The 18,278-nt window shown below is 38.3% G+C and overlaps 1 protein-coding gene across 1 annotated transcript in view; it reads right to left on the bottom strand.

Moving 5' to 3' along the window:
- KCNH7 (potassium voltage-gated channel subfamily H member 7) overlaps positions 1–18,278 on the bottom strand; it is a 503,315-nt gene that overhangs the window by 137,320 nt on the left and 347,717 nt on the right. Inside the window, exons 4-6 of the mRNA XM_075529404.1 lie at positions 14,311–14,742; positions 9,099–9,119; positions 701–915 (exon numbers count right to left, since the gene is read on the bottom strand). Coding sequence (XP_075385519.1) covers positions 701–915; positions 9,099–9,119; positions 14,311–14,742 — 668 coding nt within the window. The remainder of the gene's footprint in view (positions 1–700; positions 916–9,098; positions 9,120–14,310; positions 14,743–18,278) is intronic.

The raw sequence follows: 18,278 nt of genomic DNA, 5'->3' as shown, positions 1-18,278 counted from the left end.
TTACTTGCCACAAGTTTTAGAGTCCTGTGTTCCCAACAATGTAAGTGCACTGTAAGCAAAAGCTGGTTACTGCTTAGGTAGGTATTTTGATAAGAGCACAGCTTATTTTTGTCTATTCTCTAAAGCAGTATTCCTGCTTGACAGTTTTTCTTTACTCTAGTTCTAGTCTTTATTTAAAAACGATGAAGTATTGCTCCTGTAGAACGTATTGTTTCCCTTGGCATTTTCATCTTCTTGGCCATAATTTTCCCCCCAAGTTAACTGACATAGATCTCACTCCACAAGGAGAGTTGACTTCAGGAAAAAGAGACCACAGCTAAGAGGATGTCCCAATTAGTCACCCAAGGCTTCTGTAGATCCATCCATTATATTGGGGGGAAAGCACGCTTTCATAATGTGAGAGTTGTCAGCAAAGCAATAAATGTCTGAACATGATAAATAGCTAGTCAACCATCTCCACAACAGAAACAATACTGCCAAGTCATCACGCTTTTGCCCATGCTGCAGAGAAAACCCTCTGACATAGATGCATTTATCTGTTCCATTAGGGGTCACTCAGCACCTGAGGTAAGTAGGAGTACACAGAAAAGGCTTGCCTCTCCTGATAACCATTTATCTTTGTCTTGGCAAAAAGACACGTGGTTTGTGATTTAGGAAAGACCCGCAAACCGTTGAAATTGGAAGTAAAACCATTTCCTACCTGGGTAACTTTCTCCGTCACGTTGTGTGTTCGGTCTTTAACCTTGGCTGCAATAATGGTTTTGTCTGAAGAAGGAGGGGATGCGTTCTTTTTTTCCGTTTTGACATCTGAAAAGTTCAAAGTGAGCTGTGGAATCTTGTTAATGGTGCTGTATTTGTTGAGGTTTGAATCGGACGTGGATCCCAGGAGGCTTGACTTGATGTGATTAAAAGGCCCTAGAAAGTTGGAAAGCATTTGTAAAAACAATATCAGAAAAAATAATAAAAGAGAAGAGATGGCTTTTGAATAATCACTAGTGAACCATGACCAATGTGGTCATGATTCAGACATGACTAAACACAGCCAGTTGATTCCTGAACACAGGGCTTAGGGCCACCTTTTGCTGCATAAGACAATGGAGGGTAAGATTTAAGTCCTGGGTGCACACTCAGAGAGGTGGCAACTTTAGCTCATAGAAATCTTCCTTCGTTAAGGTTTGGAATGAAACGAAGCACCCCACTCCTCGATGTTGGCCAAATTCTAACTTCCAAGATTTTCACAGAATTAGTTTTATGATCTAAGGATTATTCAGGGAAAGGCTGGCAGTGGTGCTGCAGTTTCTGAGCAGGCTGTTGTCTCTATTCGACTGGGAGTCATTCTCCTGTTTGGGCCTTTGACTGAGGAGTATCAGGCAGTGGGTCATCACTTCAGGTACCTGCACTCCATGCGTTGAACATCTCCATCGAGTGTCTACAATGAGGGAGGCGAGATGGAGGGATGACTGATAAGACCGAGAAAGGCAAAAGGCCCTTTATCTTTATGGAGAACTTTTGGTTTCTGTGGAGGATTTTAATTTAAAAAAAAATCCTCCTTCTCCACCCCATCATTCAGATTTAAGACTGACTGCTTCTTGGGGTGGGGAAATGACTCTATAGAAACAGCGACAGAGATTTCTGATCAACATAACTTATGAAAGAAGAAACACGTAGGGCCTGTGTGGGCTCAGGAGTGCCTGGTTGCTTCTCATGCTGCCTTCCTATGAGGATCATGGGATAACATAGTAGGACTCTCCTTCCTATGAGGATCATGGGATAACGTAGTAAGACTCTCCTTCCTATGATAAAGTAGTAAGACTCTCCTTCCTATGACGGTCATGGGATAAAGTAGTAAGACTCTCCTTCCTTTGAGGATTATGGGTTAACGTAGTAAGACTCTCCTTCCTTTGAGGATCATGGGATAAAGTAGTAAGATTCTTGGGTTCCTCGTTAAAGATGAGGAAACCGATCAGCTATGCCATCTTTTGAGGCAGAGCCTACTTATTGTCTGCTACTCATGAAGAGTCCAGAGAGGCTCTGAGGAGTTTCTTGCACCATGAGCAATACTACTAAGAGTATTACTTAGCTCTTAAAGTTAGCAGTAGGAAACACTTTATAGACACTCTTGATAGGCATTTCCCACGGTGTTTTTACCCTCTGTGTCTTTGTGTCTCAAGCAGTGGCTGAAATGTATGAACTTCATGAGCCTATTTGTCAGCATATTTTACCCTGTGCTGTTTTCCCCCGTTAGGATGAAACGGACTGAAAGCACGAAGGACATTATTGATAATAACACTTACAACCCGAGTTTATGTGACAGTCATTCAACCCAGATCAGATTAAAAACTCTAAGGAAAAAATATATATCCACCACTTCACTTATATTTGAAGTGTAGTGGCAAAAACCCCACTATTGCATTTATAAAAGTTTGATGTGTGATTTTGTTTTCTATGTAAGCTGTGGTTTTGAATCTATGTAAGATTTTGAATCTATGCGAGCTGTCGTTTTGCTCAGTCCCTGAGTTCCATCCTCGAGGGTAACAAAGCCCATCAAGGGGGGACATGTCACTGAACTCTCCCGGCATTTATCATCCGGCATGTTCCTATTTGCATATGAATTTGCACTCTTTTCTATTTCTACAAGAATAGACGGAGAACCAAAGTGGCACCCAATTAATCTCGCCTTCCGTTAGGCCTTTCAAAGAATCCTCATTCTTCAGGACTTTGCAAATGTCCCCACCTCACAGCACAGACTTATCAATATAACACATTCTACATTGTATTCACTTCCCTGACCCTTAGCTAATATGACTGTATACAGAGAAGCTGACAATGGCTTATAAATGGTTAAATACAGGTTGAATTGTGTTTGAAACTCTTGATTTATTAATCCTCTTTTTACATATGTCTCTCTGTTGCACTTGGATAGCTGGCTACAGAGTTGCTAAAAAGGATGGTAAAAACACAAATCATCTGTGATGTCTAGTAAGCAAAACCATCCTCAAGCTACTTACACTGTCCTGGGAGTGGCTCCAATAAGTCACTCAAGCGGCCATATTGATACACTGGCGGTGTCAACTACGTCAGTACTTTATCCTAAACAGCATCCCAGCGGTCACTGTTTGTCATTAGGGATAGGAGGTTGCTATTCCCTTAGCCTAAAAGAATGCTCAGTATGTTCCAATGGACACTGAGGTGGGAGAGAAATTGCTTGTCATGTCTGGCGCTCCGGACCTGTTTCCCATATCAGCAGCACAATGGATTTTTTACGTGATATTGGAGATGTTTATGCTTAATTTTCCAGGGCTGCATCCACTATGCAAATAGACGATTATAGATGGTTTTGTTTAGAACTTTGCCAAAAGTTAAAGACAGATCACTTAGAAGGTATATGTTCTATGGCATTTGAGTCGCCAGTGCAAGACAGGCGCTTCAGTCCATATTTGGAGTTGTCATGTGTAAATATGAAGGAGAGATACTTATTTGGTATTAAATGTCAGAATGTGCAGAAATCACATTAAAACAAATTTCTTTAAAATTTTTATACTGTTCTTATCTATATAAAATGATATGTAATCAGATTAACATAACTATATACATTAAGCACTAAAGACCTGGACTTATTTGTCTTGGAGTTACCTGTTATTTCTCAGTCTCACTCTAATAACTCTGAAGGGATCTTTCAGAATGTCTCTACAATGTCTTGAATGATATTTCTTTTTTCAATCTAGCTTCTAACCCCCCTTACCTATGGAAACAGATGGTCTGCAAGGTTCTTTTTGAATAGTAGATGATGAATATGTGCCCAGAATTAGCAGAATTTCTTTCTTCTGTTCAATTCCTTACTACTGCATAATATCACATAAAGAATAATTTTGACATTATGTTTTAAAAGAAGGGGCAATTTATTTGTGAGAACATCCTACTTCCTCATTTTCTCCACAATTAGTCTTGATACATTATTAATGATTCAATTTTTGGTATTTCTCACTTTTAAAAATCATGTGTAAATCTCTATGGTGGTTTTAATTCTATTAAAATTGTGTTCATAGCCTTAATGCTCTTAAAGTCAACATGGTTAGCTGATTATATCGTAATATCTTCCACTGTAGCTATGCTTCAAAGACACACTAATACAAATATTCTATTGTGAATTATATCCTTTGATTTCTCCATTATATTACAGCCATGGTATCATGTTGATCTTTTATAAGTAATGCACACAGATTATATTACCTCTGAATTTCATTTCAGGGCAGTAACTCAGTGTCACCAAGCATTTGTTGAGTCAAGAGGCCCTGAGTGTGAAGGCGTTGAGAAACTGGTGGTAAATATTGCTGGTGTGCCCCAGTTCCTAGTTTAGATTTATTCTCTATTGGAAGAATCTTCTCAGTGATCAGCCTCTTTTACTAAGTTCCAAACTTTAGAGATTTTAATCTAGATTGTGTTTTAAATCTATAGACCTAATGAATTCAGTAAAAGCTGAAAATATTATTTAAAGTAATTCAGCCATGCTACCTTGATCATTTACAACTTATTTCATCAGTCACAACAAGGCCTGTGAACTTCATTCCACTGTTATGGAAGCAAACTTTAAATGCAGAAGTCTTTTAGAGTCTGCAAGATGATCAGGGATAGCCCAGGTTCCTCTAAAATCCAATGAAGAACAATTCTACAACTCTTATTACAGTAGGTATTAGCAATATTCTTAATGTTGGCGGTGTCTCTGATTATAAATGTTCAGCAGGCAGGACATGAGGCCAATAGGGAGCAGGTAGGAAGAATAAAGGGTTTCCTACCTCCCACGTCTACACTCAGAGAGGCCATGGCTGAGGATTTAAAGGTGAAAGGTACCCTCACCGAGAGTGACCATGAATGGATGGGATTTAGAATTTTAATTAAAGAAAGGAGAATAACCTGAAAAACAAGGTAAATGAGTTTCAGACAATGAGTAAACAAGGGAAGCAAGGGAGTCAATAGAAAGGGATTAACATTTCAGAAGTATATAGGAGCACATTTATCCTTTATATGATTCGACAATTAAGTTGTATGATATGTGAAGTGTATGTCCATAAAATTATTATTTTTAAGAAATAATATAGTATATAGGAGGGATTTTAGGGATACAATTGCAAGATGAATGACCAAAGCAGATTTTCTAATCTACCAGAAGTAGAAGGAATTCTGGTGATCAAGTAGACAAAACCAACATCTAGGTAAAGCTTTAATATATTAAAAATGTTTAATTAACTATAAATCAACCTAAATTCTAGAGTCAAAGAAATCACCATTTCAAGTCCATTTGTTCCTATGTGACTCATTGCCCGGCCTCTCTTTCCACCCCAGCTTCACTGAACCAGAGTCTGCATTGTAACAAGAAGATTCTTTGAGATGGGCTGGGGGGTCTTGTTAAAATGTAGATACTGATTCAGTGTATCTCAGTGGAAAGGCAGACTCTCAGCAAGCACATGAGCCAGTTCTAATCCTTGCAAGAAATGCCCTACATTAAGACATCAAGCTTGAGGCTAAAGCCACAAGTGGGCAGAGAGGTAGGCTAAAGGTAATTAAAGTTAATATGACGGAACTATTTAATTTATCATGAGATACAATATGCTAAAGGAGAATATCTTATCTTTCAGATGGTGTTAAGAGCATGCATTTTGTTTCAAATGCTATATTCCCCCCCTGTTTAGAAAGGATCATTTCTCCTTAGGGAATATGCTAGATGGGACAGGAGAGGAGGGAACAAGATAGGATGGGGCTGTTTTCTAATCACGAGGGCTCTCTCTGTATAGGTTGTCTTAGGGCACTAAGGTTATGTAACAAAAGTTCAATGAAATTTCTAGGGTGCCTTTACATGAATGAAGATGCAAACACAGTGCTTGGTAATTAAGCTTTTTAAAGAGCACTGTCAAGACGCATAGGGCAACCAGTTTAACATAAATTATATTCAATGACCATGTTGGCTTCCAAAGTTTTTGGCACATAATTTACGGAAAAAAATTTTTCCCACTGAAAATCCATCTCCCAAATGCTTATAAAATCACAAGATATAGGCTGCACTGCTTGTGAGAAACAGATTCAATTGATTTCCTTTCCAAGTCAGTGATCGATTTCAGAGCTGGAGAAGAGGTGAAAGATGCATTAAACCTTGAGAGGGGTTTCATCTCTGACTCACGTGATAGATTCACAGACAAGTTGGAAACTGAACATAACATTGTCAGTGAAGTTCAGGGTTACTTGCAATAATAGGCAAGTGGAGCCAATAGAGGGGTGAAATAACATCAACCATCTTTATTAAATGGTAACTTTTTATTGATGATTTGAGAAGTAGGATAAGCAGGAAAAAATGCAGAATCTGTAATTGATGGTTGCATTTGATCATCCATGCACACATTAGAGGAATGGTTAACAACCACACATCAACATTAGTATTGACCCCTGTTGCCCATGTCCAGTGAGGATGGATGAAAAAGAGAAGACCATGTTTTAGGATGAAGGATTTAGATTTTCCCTCTAACAAGGAGGCTTGGTGATCCAAAGATTTACAGCCTCAGAAACCCTTTATAGGTCACTGTGAATCAGAACTGACTCAAGTGCAGTAGTTTCTATTTATTTAGCTAATAGACCCTAAAAATCTTCTTTTCAAAGAGCTTAAGAGTGACTCTCTCTAAAGATAAAGGTAACCATAACACTTGTGCATAGTGATTTAGGTAACATCTTATCTAAAGCGAATAAACCAGATGATATTGAAAACCTTCCAAATGCATTGTTAAGTGATTTATTTTATTTCAGTTTAAAATAAATTTTGGTTGACTTAGGTTTCGACACAATTAGCCAAAGTTATGTATTTTACATATGAAACAATGTGGAGATTTAAGTTCCACTTTTTAATCTTTTACTTAGATCGTGTCTCAAAACAAAAACAAACAGACAAAAAAACCAAAGCAAAACATTCCGATTAATCGTCACAGAGCCGACTCTGACTCATAGCAATCCTCTAGGGCAGGTAGAACTGCCCCTGTGGGTTTCTGAGACTGGCCATCGTTAGGAAGTGGAAAGTCTCATCTTTCTCCGGAGGAGTGACTGGTCCTTTAGAACTGCTGACCTTGAGGTTAGCAGCCCAACATGTAACCATTACACCACCAGGGCTCTTTGTTTAGAGAAGAATCCAACAAATAAAAAAGGACAGTTAATGTGTAGTCCTATATCTAATGAGTATATTAGTTGATTTATGAAAATCATAAAGTCTAAATAGTTAGACACTATAATAGCTTTCAAAACAAGGGCATGAATAAATAATGAAGGTCCTAGAAGGCATATTTGCATTTCAAAGTTTATTAAGTTTGCAGTTAATAATTAAGTGTTTTATATCATTTTAGAGTTTAGCTTTATACTCAATAACATATAAATACATTCTAGAATAGTACAGGAATTCCTAATCCAGATTTTTACTTTGATGATATTACAATATGCTTTTAATTTTTATTGTAAATTTGATATTGGATTTATGTTTTTTAAATTTAAAAAGAACATTGTCATTTAAAGACTATTGCCATTTAAAAATAGAGGATTAAGGGGGAAAAGATAGAGGCTTAAAACAATTAGTTCATGAGACAAAACCAAAATTACTATAGCCTGCATGACAACTGGGTGAACTAACACTTTGGAGATAAGAAAGTCCAATCCTCTCTTTACTGAGAAAATGATAGATATACTTCTCACTGAATTAAAAGAAATAAATGGGCATTGGATTTCTACTAATGTAAATGAGTAAAGGCTAGCGCCAGGTTTATTTCACAGATGTTGGCAGGAGCTGTTTTCTGTTTTCTGTTTTGAGGCTACACTTTGCAGTACAGCAACTCAAAAGCAGCATCAACAGCTGACAATCACTTGTTTACTTTCAGAAATCACGTGGACAAGTGGACAAGGACAGAATAATCCTGTAGTGAAAAATCACGTGTCAATATAAAAAAAGACCCGTAGAAACCCTTTTCAAAATGCTTATTTTAAAAAGTTGAAGGAGAGGGGATGGCGCCACATTTCTCTCATTTTAAAAATATCCTTGGCTGCTAATCAGACAGCGTCTACAGTCTCAAGTGCTGCTTACTCAACAGCTCTGAATGCATTGAGGAAACAGTTGTGAGATCAATATACAACACTCTCTGTTGACCAGAGCACCAGTGACATACGGAAGAGGCCAAACGGTGGATCTAAGCAGTGATGGTTACTGGTGGAGACATTTTCATGCAACACACATGCACAGAATGAGTCATCATCACCACACGCATACCCACAGCAGCATGCACGGCCTTATGCTGAAACCCTATGCCGTCTTTAATTTGATGAGAATACGTGATCAATCATTCTACTTGTGATCCTTAGTATCTGCTGTGATATAGTAGAAAATAGAGATGGGTGACAAATTTTTAAGCAAGTCCACATTTATCCAGAGGTGTTACCCAGTTACACATAGCCCTATGGTAGCTGTAGGTCATGCCAGTGATTTCAGACTAATATAGGACACAATTAAAATGATTAGAATGTAGTATAGAAAATAGAAAATGACTCTCATGCATGTACAGTTGACTACTACAGTAATCTGAAAACCATACCCCCTGCCATCCAGGAACGTGAAACTAGTTTTAAGGAAACAAAAGAGGAACAAGTGAAGAGAAGCTGAGGTGTAGCACTTTCCTTATTTTCTTCAATACCGTAATAAATTTCTTTTGTTGCTGTTGGCTGAAATAGGTTATGTACCCTTTTTTGTCACACTGGAATATAGTTAGCTTGATATTTGTTTCTTTCAAACAGTTTAAATATTCAGGATGTGCTCGTTGTCAATTTAGGCTTACACTTTCCCCCAAATGCTCCACCCTCTCCCCCATACAGGCAAAAGGGACTCATGATGATTTTGGTCAGCCAGCTCAGGAAGTAACAATGTCTCCAACCAAACCAAGCCAGGATGTCTCCACCAGGCACCTGGACTAGCTAGGGGCAGCATGAAGATGTTGCATTGAACAGGGCATACAGCAGGCAAATTTACATGCCAAGTAAAGGGTCACTATGAGCATCAGATGGTGAAATTTGTGATCTTACATTACCTTTGACATGGCGACCATTGTCTGTTTTTGAGCATATCAGGATAAAAAAGAGAGAAACAGAAAAAGATGACAAAATAGTAGTATGCACACTATATTACTTCTATAGAAACAATCAGAAAACAGTATATAAAATCTATCAATTGAAATGAACAATTTTTATTAGTAAACAAAATAAAACATACTAAAGCAAATCTGTGATCATAAGTATTCATGTTTAAATATATGAAGTATTGTCACTTAATTTAAATGGGTTTCAAGATAGAGACTTTTGCATTGCGACAGTTTGGAGAAAGATATTCCCAGCTGTCCTCAATCATGATTACAACTCTCAACCCTATCAGAAACTGGTTTTAGCGTTTCCTCAACAATAACTCATGTTGACTATACACAACATTTTGCACACTAAATAATTTTTTCATATAACATAGGCTATTACACTAAAAAAGAATGCTTCTAAGACATCAGATAATCTTAGTAAACCAATTTGCATTATTATTTACAATTTTATTAATTCCCTCATAATAAAAAAATTTCAATGCATATTTAGAAAATAACATATAACTCCAAAAGTTCCTTTCTAGATCAAAGTACCTGCAGGAAATCATTGCAGGGTCTGACTATCTGAAAGGACAATAGGTTTCTTATTTATGTTGGTAATGGACTCAATGGAGTAACGAGTGTCCTTGGACGTGCATTCGTATTCCAATGGGTGGCTTTCAAATCTCATAGTGGAGTGTTTTCTGATTTATTTTGAGATTAGCAATCTGACTCTTTGAAGCATATTGGCTGCCAACAAAATACGCATTGTTAGCTTTGAAATAAACAAGCTTAAAACAAATGAAGTCATGTCAAAACCATGCAAAGATATCCAAGATTAGAAAAAAAGCCTCTCCAACATTTTGTTGCTATCTATCCCAACACTGTGCATATTTAAAATCTTTGAATATATCATAATTGTTTCAAAGCTTGTAATGAGCAATTCCAATAGCACAGTCTATTGAATTGCTGGAATAGACATGACCTTGGATCAACATACACAAAAAGAGTGCGTCTCACATGACAATGCTGTTCCCTCTTTAAGGGAGCACACAAAGCAAATAATATAGGAGAATGGCAGTGAGAAATCATGAATTACGTAGAATCAATGCCTCTGTCAGAAGTTAGGTTCAGAAATGGTGGGTAAAATGACAACTGCTTGCGAATATCTAAAAGCTGCAATTCTACTCAGGAAAACTGGGCGATACATAGATATTACATATATATTATGTATGTAATTATCAATGACAAAGACCCCAACCAAAAGTTATGTTATATGGTTCATGTTGCTTTAACATTGTAGCAGTACATGTGGTCTGTGCCTTGCTGCTAGCTGAGCTCTGTTTGGTATCCATGCTTGACAACGTAAGTGCAGAAATCAGAGCAAGCTTTTAGAACCTTTAAAGAAATCTGGCAGAGTAGTTATGCTATGTCACTGATCGCAAATATAAAAATTTGGGTTTTAAGATTATGTAAGTGTAATTTAAAATCTTATTATTCTAATAATATATATTTATTGTAATTAAAAAGCTATTAGTACATGACAAGTTAGAAAACAGTCATCACACATGATTTGAAAAGTCTAGTTTTAAGGGTAAAAAACGAGAGAATGGTATAAAAATCTTACACACTAATATCTTTACAAAATATTTAAAGTTCTAGAAAGATACTTTTAATCTATCTGGAGAAGGGAATGTTCTTTCCCCAAATGAGAAGACAGCAATTTGAATTTAAAATTCTGTATTTGGGATTTAACCTATTTTAAAGAAAATACATAGATCCAGAAAACAAGAATCTATTTTGAAATACATTGCATCTCCCTTTACTAATAGAGAAGTTTCTAAAATCTTTTTGAGTAGAATACTTGGAAGTACACTTATAAAATATAGCTGTTTCTATAAAACTCAGTGATTTTCTAAGTGAAACTGCTCTAAAATGGAAGTACAAAACGCCCTCTAAATGTATCATCTTAGTCACATGTTGCCTGCAGCCTCTGGAGCACAGCAAGGCAGCGATAAATTCATATTTTCTGAAAATGACGTAGCTTAGGTGGGGGCGGATAATTAAGGATGAGCTTAGCACCAAGCTATATGGAAAGTACTTGTGTGAAGGAATCCAAAAATATTAAATAATTCTTTTCCATATAAGGCACTTCGTTCTATCAGTAAGTGTGTACTAAGTAGAGACCACATAGATGAAAAAAGCAACATCAAATGAGAAATCTTAGCTGAACTACTCAGGACTGTTGTCGAAACACAAACTAAGTCTGTGCCAAACACTAAAATTCTACCTGTGTAAGATCTTTACAATTATTTTTATTTAAGGTGCTAGGCAATAGAGTCAATCTCTGAAAAGTTTACCCGATTGCTAAACTGACAACATCAACTGGACTAGCTGAGGTTCCTGGTAGCCAGTTCAATGACCGCCTATGCTGTCTCGCTGATGGAAGAACAGACATGCATTTTTGTTGTGTTGTTCCATCATAGGGACCGTTGCTCACAGGTCAGATGACAGACATGTCATCCTGCACAGAGACCCCACCCACGCCATCACTAGGTGGAATAGTGCTTTCGATGACTATTCAGCTGAAGGAATGTTTGGGATTTTCTTTCCTTTTGATTCTCTTTGGACCACAAAATTAAATGGAGGAGCCAATTGCTCTTGTACTATATACAGAGAACATTCAAACATTTCATAGGAAAGCATTCATTATCTTTTCATTCAAATATTCCTCCAATGTTTGGAAGTCCATTTGGATACTTCTTTCGCAGGCTCTTGACTAGGGACACAACAACCCTTCTGTTTCTGTGATACTGACTTAACTTAGATGATCCTCCTGCCAGCTATTATCTTTCACCATCTCTGCCTTCCTGACTTCCAAAACCCAAACTAAACTCCCTGCCAGCAGTCATTGCTCATTCATAGGACCTCCTGTGGGCGCAACCCTCTAATTGCTCACAGGAGTAGAAAGCCCAGTTTTTCTCCCAAGGAGCTGCTGTTGGTTTCTAATTGTGGACCAGGTGGATCTTTACTACTCTTTAAATAAAGTCACCTCTTGACTCAATCTTTAAGATTCTCTCTTAAATTTCAGTGTCCTTGACTCATTATTTTCCAGTGTGTGTGGTTTAGGTACATAAGGCACCAGCAAGGGCCCTTTCAATGTCACACAAACATTTGTCAGGTACCTGCCAGGAAGTAGGCAATTGGATTAAAGAAGCAGAACTAATTAAGTCATTGCTCCTGTGCTGAAGGGACTTAAGGGGAACATAATTGCTTGCATACCTAACAGTGATGGCAAACACAGATAATATAATGCAATGTTTTATGTACATACATACATACATACTGCTCTGCATACTCAGGGCTGAGATCAACTAGGTCTTCTGGTCTTTGAAGAGGGAATTAAGCCGCCAAGGAGAGAGGTGGCATTTAAATAGGGTCTTTGGCTCTGAACAGTTGTATCAAGAAGGACAAGTGGAAAAGAATATTCTAAGCAGAACACAGAGGCGAACAGTAAGGAAGCAAGAAAGCACATGGTATATTTTAGGGAAAAGACAATTAAGCTTGGTGCAGACTTAGAATCCACAGTAGGGAAGGCAGGGACTAGAATGATTTAAAAAGTAACCATGGCCAATTATTATACTCTGCTAAGGAGCCTCCAGATGAAGTTTGCTTTAGAGCAAACACCAGCACGGCAATGCTGGCAGTCTCAGGAGAATGACATAGCGCAGAAAGTACAGCTGACCTAGCAAGAAGGTAAACATCTGGCTTCAGAAAACTGTGGCTCGTGTATGCATGCCTCAGTACTCTGATGCTCAGATCTTTGGGGCAAAGTTCAGTGACTCATCGGACCCCAGCTACTTAAAGGCTCAGGGCAGCAGGAGTCTCTCAAACTCATTGCCACCAAGTCGATTCCAATTCAGTGACCCTATAAGACAGAGAGGACCTGCCCCTGTTGAGTTTCCAAGACTAACCCTTTGCAGGAGTAAAAAAGCCTCATATTTTTCCTGAGGAGCCAGAGGTGGTTTTGAACTGCTGACCTTGTGGTTTAGCAGCCTGACATTTCATGGATTGGTTATGGATTCTGACGATAGGGAGCCCTGGATTTGAATCCAGGTTCTGACAGTGATGAACCCTGAAACCTCCTAGGCTACTTATGTAACATATGTCAGCCCCAGTTTCTTCATTTACAGACATGAAGAATAGCTTATAGCTCCTCACTGACAAGGAGCTGTTACGAGGATTAGATGAGAGTTACTATGTATAAAGTATTCACATTGCTTCACACATTATAAATATTCAAATTTCATCCAATATCGTGCCACTAGCAATCATTTTTGCCAATGCCTTTAAACATCTTCCTCTGTCTACAAGGAACACTGGCGGCTCTATGGTTCCGTTGTTTGACCACTAACCGAATGGTTGGTGATTGGAATTCACCCCGCATGTTCATGGACGCAAAGACATGATATTTTGGTCCAATGGGATTCAGAATATAGGGAAGTTTTGTTCTGTCAGATGGGTCCCCTAATAACAACAGCCCCATTTCCCTAGTAGTTACTATAAGAATGTGAGCATCAAAATGTGATACTTTAATGATACTTTTATTTTCAAGTAGATTTTGGTTGAAATCAGGACACACAGGTGTATTTCCCCAGCTGAACATTTCTTAAATTCCCATGTAGTCCTGGCCCCCAGAGTCTGTACTTTCTGATCATTCCATAGAGTGCATGTAATAGTTCTAAGCCTTTGTGGAAAGCAGTCGAAAACAAACAAACAAAAACAATTGTGTGATGGCAAAACAGATTTATCTGCCAAGGGCATGATTGTTGCTAAATGAGGCAAAGTTAATTATTCTTGAGATCAAAGTGTTCATCACCTGCGAACATCTCATAATAAGCATTAATTCATTAACACACCAAGAGGTGGGCAGATAATAGTTACCATACAATTACAGAAAACCAGGTACCGGAGCCAGAAGGAATCAAGTTACTCATTAGGATTCAAAGAGCAAATCAATAATAAATCTGAAATTAACAGACTCTCATTTTCATGAGCTTTTAGTCACAATTTTCCCCTTAATGCATACAGATTCATGGTGAAATACACAATCATATGAATCTAACCTTTCAGTACACACGAATATGTGTTTGCAGTATAAAGAAATCAAACATACCTTCGCTGGCGTGCCGGTCTCTAAATCTGCTCTTGGGGTGGACGTTGAATCCTTCTATCTCATGCACTGAAGATGCCCTCCGTATGCTGCAGAGGCTTTCCCTGGACCGGGAGTGGGTCAGCTGGGAACCTGACTGTAGCATCATGTCAGGGTAGAGGCGGTCCCATTGCCGTTTGGGAGAGGAATGGTCCAGAGGCCCGGATATGTTGACCAAGGGGGAGCACTGGCTGGGCTGGATCAAGGCTTTTGTGTCATCTGCTTCAGACGGGCTGCAGCTTTCTTTTGTGGGAGATTTAAAGTGCTTCATGGCTACCGAGTCATCACTGTGTTTGGATGAATCGATTACTACCGCATCAGGGTCCTCTTGTGGTAAGGACTGTTTTCTGTAGGTGAGAACTCTTAGCCCAGGGAACTTCAACCCAAAAAGTTTGCCTGCAAAGAGAGAAAGGGAAGGGCAACACTATAATATAAAAGCCTACAAACCAAACAAAACTGTTCCTACCAACACTGTGGACTCATAGAAAACTGGGGAAAGTTTAGCGAGCAGCACTTCATTAGGGGGAAACAAGGTAGGGTTTTCTTTTTGTATTAATTATCATAGAAGTTGTAAGAACACAGCAAAATTCCATTGTCATATTTCTGATGGTAAGATGGGCTCATTGGCATGGGATGATTATTTGAATGGCACCATGTTTTTCATTTTTATTTTTAAATGAAAGACACATCCACGATCCATCACCTTGCCAAGGGAATGTAAGGAATGAGCGAAGTTTAGGGGGGGAAAGGGGCGGGGAGGGACAGGTCAATATGTGCAAAGACCCAGAAGCACAAGTAGAGTAGGCTGTATATGTGCCCAAGTGTGCTCACGTGTAGGAGTAATGTAGTGAAGGCAGAGGGAGGCAGTGATGTAGGGGTGAGGAGCTGGCTTGGCACATGTAGCGAATTTGTGTTGGACGAGTTCATGAATTTAGCTTACATGGGAGAGTGGACTTCACGTATATGAGTGGTCCCTCATTCCATCTGGAATTCTTCAAAGGCTTTTTATTCCAGAAATACATGTATCATGGGCCTAAGAGTTTCTTTTACCTGATAGTTTTAATTTTAAATCTGAGAGTAGGATCCACAGCAAAAGAAGGAAATGTTCAGGTTATTAAAACAAACAAACGAACAAACAAACAAACCCCAAAACTCCCAACACACAAAAAAGTACAGAACCAAAGAGCTTCACTGAGAATTTTTCTCCCCAATAGCGTCCTGTGTCTCAATTCCTGATTTGTATTTCTTGATATCCCATTCAAAGTATTAACTACCAAGTTCAAGGGGAAAAATGTACAGTATCACAAAGCAAGGAAGTCCCCCTCATCTCTGTCTCTTTAAACTTTAGTAAGTCACATAAACCAAAACATATGTTCAGTTATAGTATTTCTCTGAAAATGAAAAGAGGTACCATAACTTGGCTAGGTACATAGAGAAACATTTTTGCCTCCGTTTTAAAAAATCATTTTATTGGGGGCTTTTAGAGCTCTTATGAAAATCCATGCATGATTCTATCAGTCACATTTCTGCATATGTAGCCATCTTCACTTCCATAGCATTTTCTTTCTACTTGAGCCCTCTTTTTTCCTCCCTCACCACCCTCCCACCCTCATGAATCCTTGATAAATTGTTATTATTTTCATATCTTACACCATCCACTGTCTCCCTTCACACATGTTTCTGTTGTTTGTCCCTCTGGGGGCGGTGGTTGTATGCCGATAATTGCAATCAGTTTCCTTTCTCCCCCTTCTCCCCCTACCTTCCCACTACCCTCATGGTATCGCTACTCTCTTGCGGGGTTTATCTATTGTGGATTCTATGTGTTGAGAGCTCTTAGCTATACCAATGTACATGCTCTGGTTTAGGCAGATTTGTGAGGTAGGACTGGGTCATGATAGTTGTGGGGAGGAAGCTTCAAAGAACTAGAGGAATGTTGTGTGTTTTGTCGGTGCTACTCTGCACCCTGGCTGGCTCGTCTCTTCCTGTGACCCTTCTGGGAAGGGATGTTCAATTTTCTACAGATGGGCTTTGGGTCTCCATTCTGACCCTCCTCATTCACAATAATATGACTGTTTGGGTCTTCTGATGCCTGATATCTGATCCTATTGACACCTTGTAATCACACAGGCTGATATGCTTTTTCCATGTGGGCTTTGTTGCTTCCCTACTAGATTAGATGACTGCTTGTTTAACTTCAAGCCTTTAAGACCCCAGATGCTAGATCTTCTAATAGGAGAGCAGTTTCAGATTTCTTCACATTTGCTCATGCACCCATGTTGTCTACGGTGATCATGTCATACAGGTGAGCAACACAGAATCCTGGATGATTAGAACAAAGGGTTCTTGTGCTGAGGGAGGGCTTGAGTAGAGGCCCAATGTCCATCTGCTATGTTAATATTTAATATATGAATTTATGTGCATATACATATATCCCTATTGGTATATATCAATATATTTACATATACACATGTCAATATTTATGCCTCTATAAATGTCTTTTGCCACCTAATTCTTTCCTCTATGTTCTTTTATTTTCGTCCTGTCCCACTATCACATTTGACCTTCATTTGACTCTCAGTAGTTTCTCTCTGTTTCAGTGCACTTGATCAAACTCCACCAGACATTCTACGCCCTCCTTTCCATCAATTTTAAATCTTTTGTTGTTCTCTTGTCCCTGAGGTTGTTGGCTCCCCCTTCTTCCCCTTCCCAACCCCTCCCATGTCTCCCTGGAACCATCAGTCCTCTGTTTTTCCCCAGAATTGTTTATCTTGCCTAGCTTATATACATGAACATAGCTAGTAAAAAAGAGAGAGAGAGAGGGAATAAGAAAAATAAAATGTTCAGGCCTGTCTGCTGACCTTTAGGAATGTTTTCTGATCAGGTCTGATGAGGTACTAAGCCCTGCCCCCGAGTCTGAAGTCTACTTTTGGGATTTCTCAGGAATCACTTCACTGAGAATTCTAGCAAACAGAAAAGAGTTGACACCAATGCTCCAGATATAGAAATGCAAAACAAGCTCCCATAATCAATTTATGAAGGGGACATAACCTTGATACCCAAACCAGGCAAATATATTGTTAGAATAAGAAATTATTGGCCAATATTCATTATAAACATAGGTGCAAAATTCTCAATAAAATCTTGGCCCATAGAATAAAATAAAAAACATGATTAAATGGGAGTCATAACACAAGGATAGATCAACACTACAAAAACAACAAAATAATGCACTGTATAACTAAAACCACCACATTGTCATAGCAGTTGATACAGAAAAATAATTTGACAAAAATCAAACAGTACTGATTAGAAACCTCAACAAGTGGGAATAGAAGGTAAATTCCTCAATATAACAGACAACATATACAAAAAGAAAACACAACAGGCAACTTCTCGCTCAATGGGGAGAAACTGAAAGCATGCCTTTTAAGAATACGAACCAGACAAAGATGGTCATTATCATAACTCTAATTAAATATTGTGCTGGTAATCTTAACCAGCATGAGTAGACAACAAAAAGAAATCATAGGCATCCAAATTGACAAAGAAGAAATAAACTTCTATTTGCATATAATGTGATTTTATACCTAGAAAACCACAATGCCTTGGTAAAGTAAATTGTTGGATCTAATTGAAAGATTCACAATGTAGAGTGGTACAAGATCAATATTAATGGAATTATTAATTTAATTATAAACATTACTTGAATTATAAACATTAATTGAATTAATATGTAGTAATGAAGAGAAATCAGAAAAGAAAATCAAGAAAACAATGTCATTTATTAGTAGCTACCCCAAAGATCAAATACTTAGGAATAACTCTAACCAGAGAAACAAAAGACTTGCACAGGGAGACTTAGAAACACACTACTGGGAATCTTCAGAGACCCTACAGAAATGGAAAAGAATAAACCATATTCACGGTTAGGA

This window comes from Tenrec ecaudatus, chromosome 13 (assembly GCF_050624435.1).
Source record: "Tenrec ecaudatus isolate mTenEca1 chromosome 13, mTenEca1.hap1, whole genome shotgun sequence".
Taxonomy (NCBI): Eukaryota; Metazoa; Chordata; class Mammalia; order Afrosoricida; family Tenrecidae; genus Tenrec; species Tenrec ecaudatus.
Note: the sequence above shows the minus strand (reverse complement) of the source record. Positions and strands in the feature narration are given on the sequence as shown.